Below are 2,106 nucleotides of genomic sequence, written 5' to 3' on the forward strand. Positions count from 1 at the left end.
GTGTGTGTGTGTGTGTGTGTGTGTGTGTGTAGGTTTTCTCTTTCCAAGAAAAGACTTAAATGGACATTATCCACAATACAGTTTTAAGCACACCCTTAAAATAGACCAGACAGAGAAGCCCAGCTTTGAGACTATGACTTTAAAGTGTACAGCTATAAGAGACAGAGCTGAATTTGGGTGAGCTACATGGAGCTCAGGAAACTTTAGAAGTCAAAAGTATTTTTGGCTTTGCTAGCCATGTCTTATTTGTCACAGCCATTTAGCTTTGTCCTCAGAGTGTGAACATACACACAGCTTACAGGTAGAGTAATGAGCGAAGCCATTTTCCAGTGTAACACTATTTACTGATTATGGTGGTAGTTGAGTTGGGCCTGTAGGCTCTTGTTTACCAAATCCCACCTTATGCCTCTTCACCACCAANCTGCAGTGTAGGAGCCACATGACCTTCAAAGAGGACCAGGCTTCGAGAACCTGGCCAACACTTTCTCACCTGCTCGGAGAAGACAAGGGATTGTAGATGTTGCCATAGTAGCTGGTGTAGGGAGAATGCACTGGATTTTCGTATTCAGATAGCCCAATGGTTAACTGGGTCCTCCAGTTCCCAGAAGCATTTGTGGAAGACACTAGAAATAAGAACGGAAAGAGAGAGAACATTAGTTGAACTATTCCAAGCTAAATCTGCTCAGGTTGCTTCACACTCCGGTATGTGCAGAGCAGAGATGGAAGCCTGGGTTTAGTTTTGTGTTTGCCACTGCTGAGGGGGTGGGTTCAGGGCCTTGCCTCTGTTCTACCTCTGAGAAAGAGAAACCCCTATCTGAGCCAGAATTGACAATCAGTTCAATTTGCTGGGTTAATAGCTGGCTGAGTGACTTGGGCAGACAGCTCCTCCTTTTGAAGCTTCAGTTTTCTTATTGTGGAGAGGGAAGTACATTTTCTGTGGTGACAGCACCAGGACTGAAGGTTATGATGAACACAGTAGCCTAGTGCAGAATAAAGGCTCACAACATGGTAAGTATTAGTAGTAACAGGAGTTAGTCCAAAGGGAAGACAGAATTATTTTCAAGAACACACATTTTTTAAGTAGCCCAGAAGGAAAAGGGAGTGGATTCTCAAAGGGAGAGAACCTTGCCACCCGGGCTTCAGATCCGACCAGATGGTACTTGAGAATCCGTCGAGAGGAATGTGGAGGAAAAGCCTTCAGCCAGGTCACTTGTCAAGACTTGACTGCTGAAGGCAACACTGGCCACTGGTAAGGCAGAACAGTTTCTATTGTTGACTGAAAAGTGGAGGGCGAAGCTAGCAGGAGGTGGAAGAGGCTAGTTTTGCGGAAGGGTGGATCCAGGAGATGACAAGGGCACAATTTGGAAGCAGAGCCTGATTTGAAGGAATGTCACTGGGTGTCACTGGGTATCACTGGGTTTCTGCTCTCCCCTTTGTGGAACCAGTCCTGCCCCATGCCTGGGCTGCACAGGTGGCTCGGCAGCTCTGTGTGTATCTAAGCCTCACACAGACAGCCCTGCTCACGATTCTTCCTGTTCCTCATGTTCTGTCCACTGACCTCTTTCCACACCCACAAGCCACTTGCAATCACCACCGACAAACTTCACAATGCGTCTGTGGCCACAATGCCACTTGATTTACACTAACAGATGTGTAAATGCTCACGGAGGGTTTCCAAGACTGAGCACCGAGGGAAGGGCTCTGAACCCTGNGGGGTCATACTGTTAGCCCTGGGATGGAAGCCCTAGTTTGTCACCTGCCAGCCTACGGGACTGGCAGTCATTCAAACTCTATCTAAACCAGAGTCACCTTAACTGTAAGATAAGAATTATAACACACAGCTCTCGCCCTACAGCCCTGCTGCTCCCATTGAAAGGGCACCCTGACACAGAGCTGCCAAGAAAAGGTGGCTACCATCACTCCTGAAACTGAGTCACCACGAAGCCTTCAGGTGGTGCAGAATCTGACTAACCAGAAACAGGAAATGTAGCTCTCCGTGTGAATGATCNGAGCCTGTAGAAATACATCTCCAAAGCTATAAAGTAGGGGCAGGAACATTCCAGAAGGGATTTCCGGGAGCCTTGATTTCATCCACTTAATTCTTTC

At 47.3% G+C, this 2,106-nt stretch overlaps 1 protein-coding gene across 3 annotated transcripts in view; it reads right to left on the reverse strand.

Moving 5' to 3' along the window:
- The window catches only part of Frmd4b (FERM domain containing 4B), a 36,877-nt gene that overhangs the window by 4,636 nt on the left and 30,135 nt on the right, over positions 1-2,106 (reverse strand). For all 3 annotated transcript variants that reach the window (XM_021165173.2, XM_021165172.2, XM_029478312.1), the window contains exon 12: positions 491-623. In XM_021165173.2, the coding sequence (XP_021020832.1) occupies positions 491-623 (133 nt within the window). The remainder of the gene's footprint in view (positions 1-490; positions 624-2,106) is intronic.

This window comes from Mus caroli, chromosome 6 (genome assembly GCF_900094665.2).
Source record: "Mus caroli chromosome 6, CAROLI_EIJ_v1.1, whole genome shotgun sequence".
Lineage (NCBI taxonomy): Eukaryota > Metazoa > Chordata > Mammalia > Rodentia > Muridae > Mus > Mus caroli.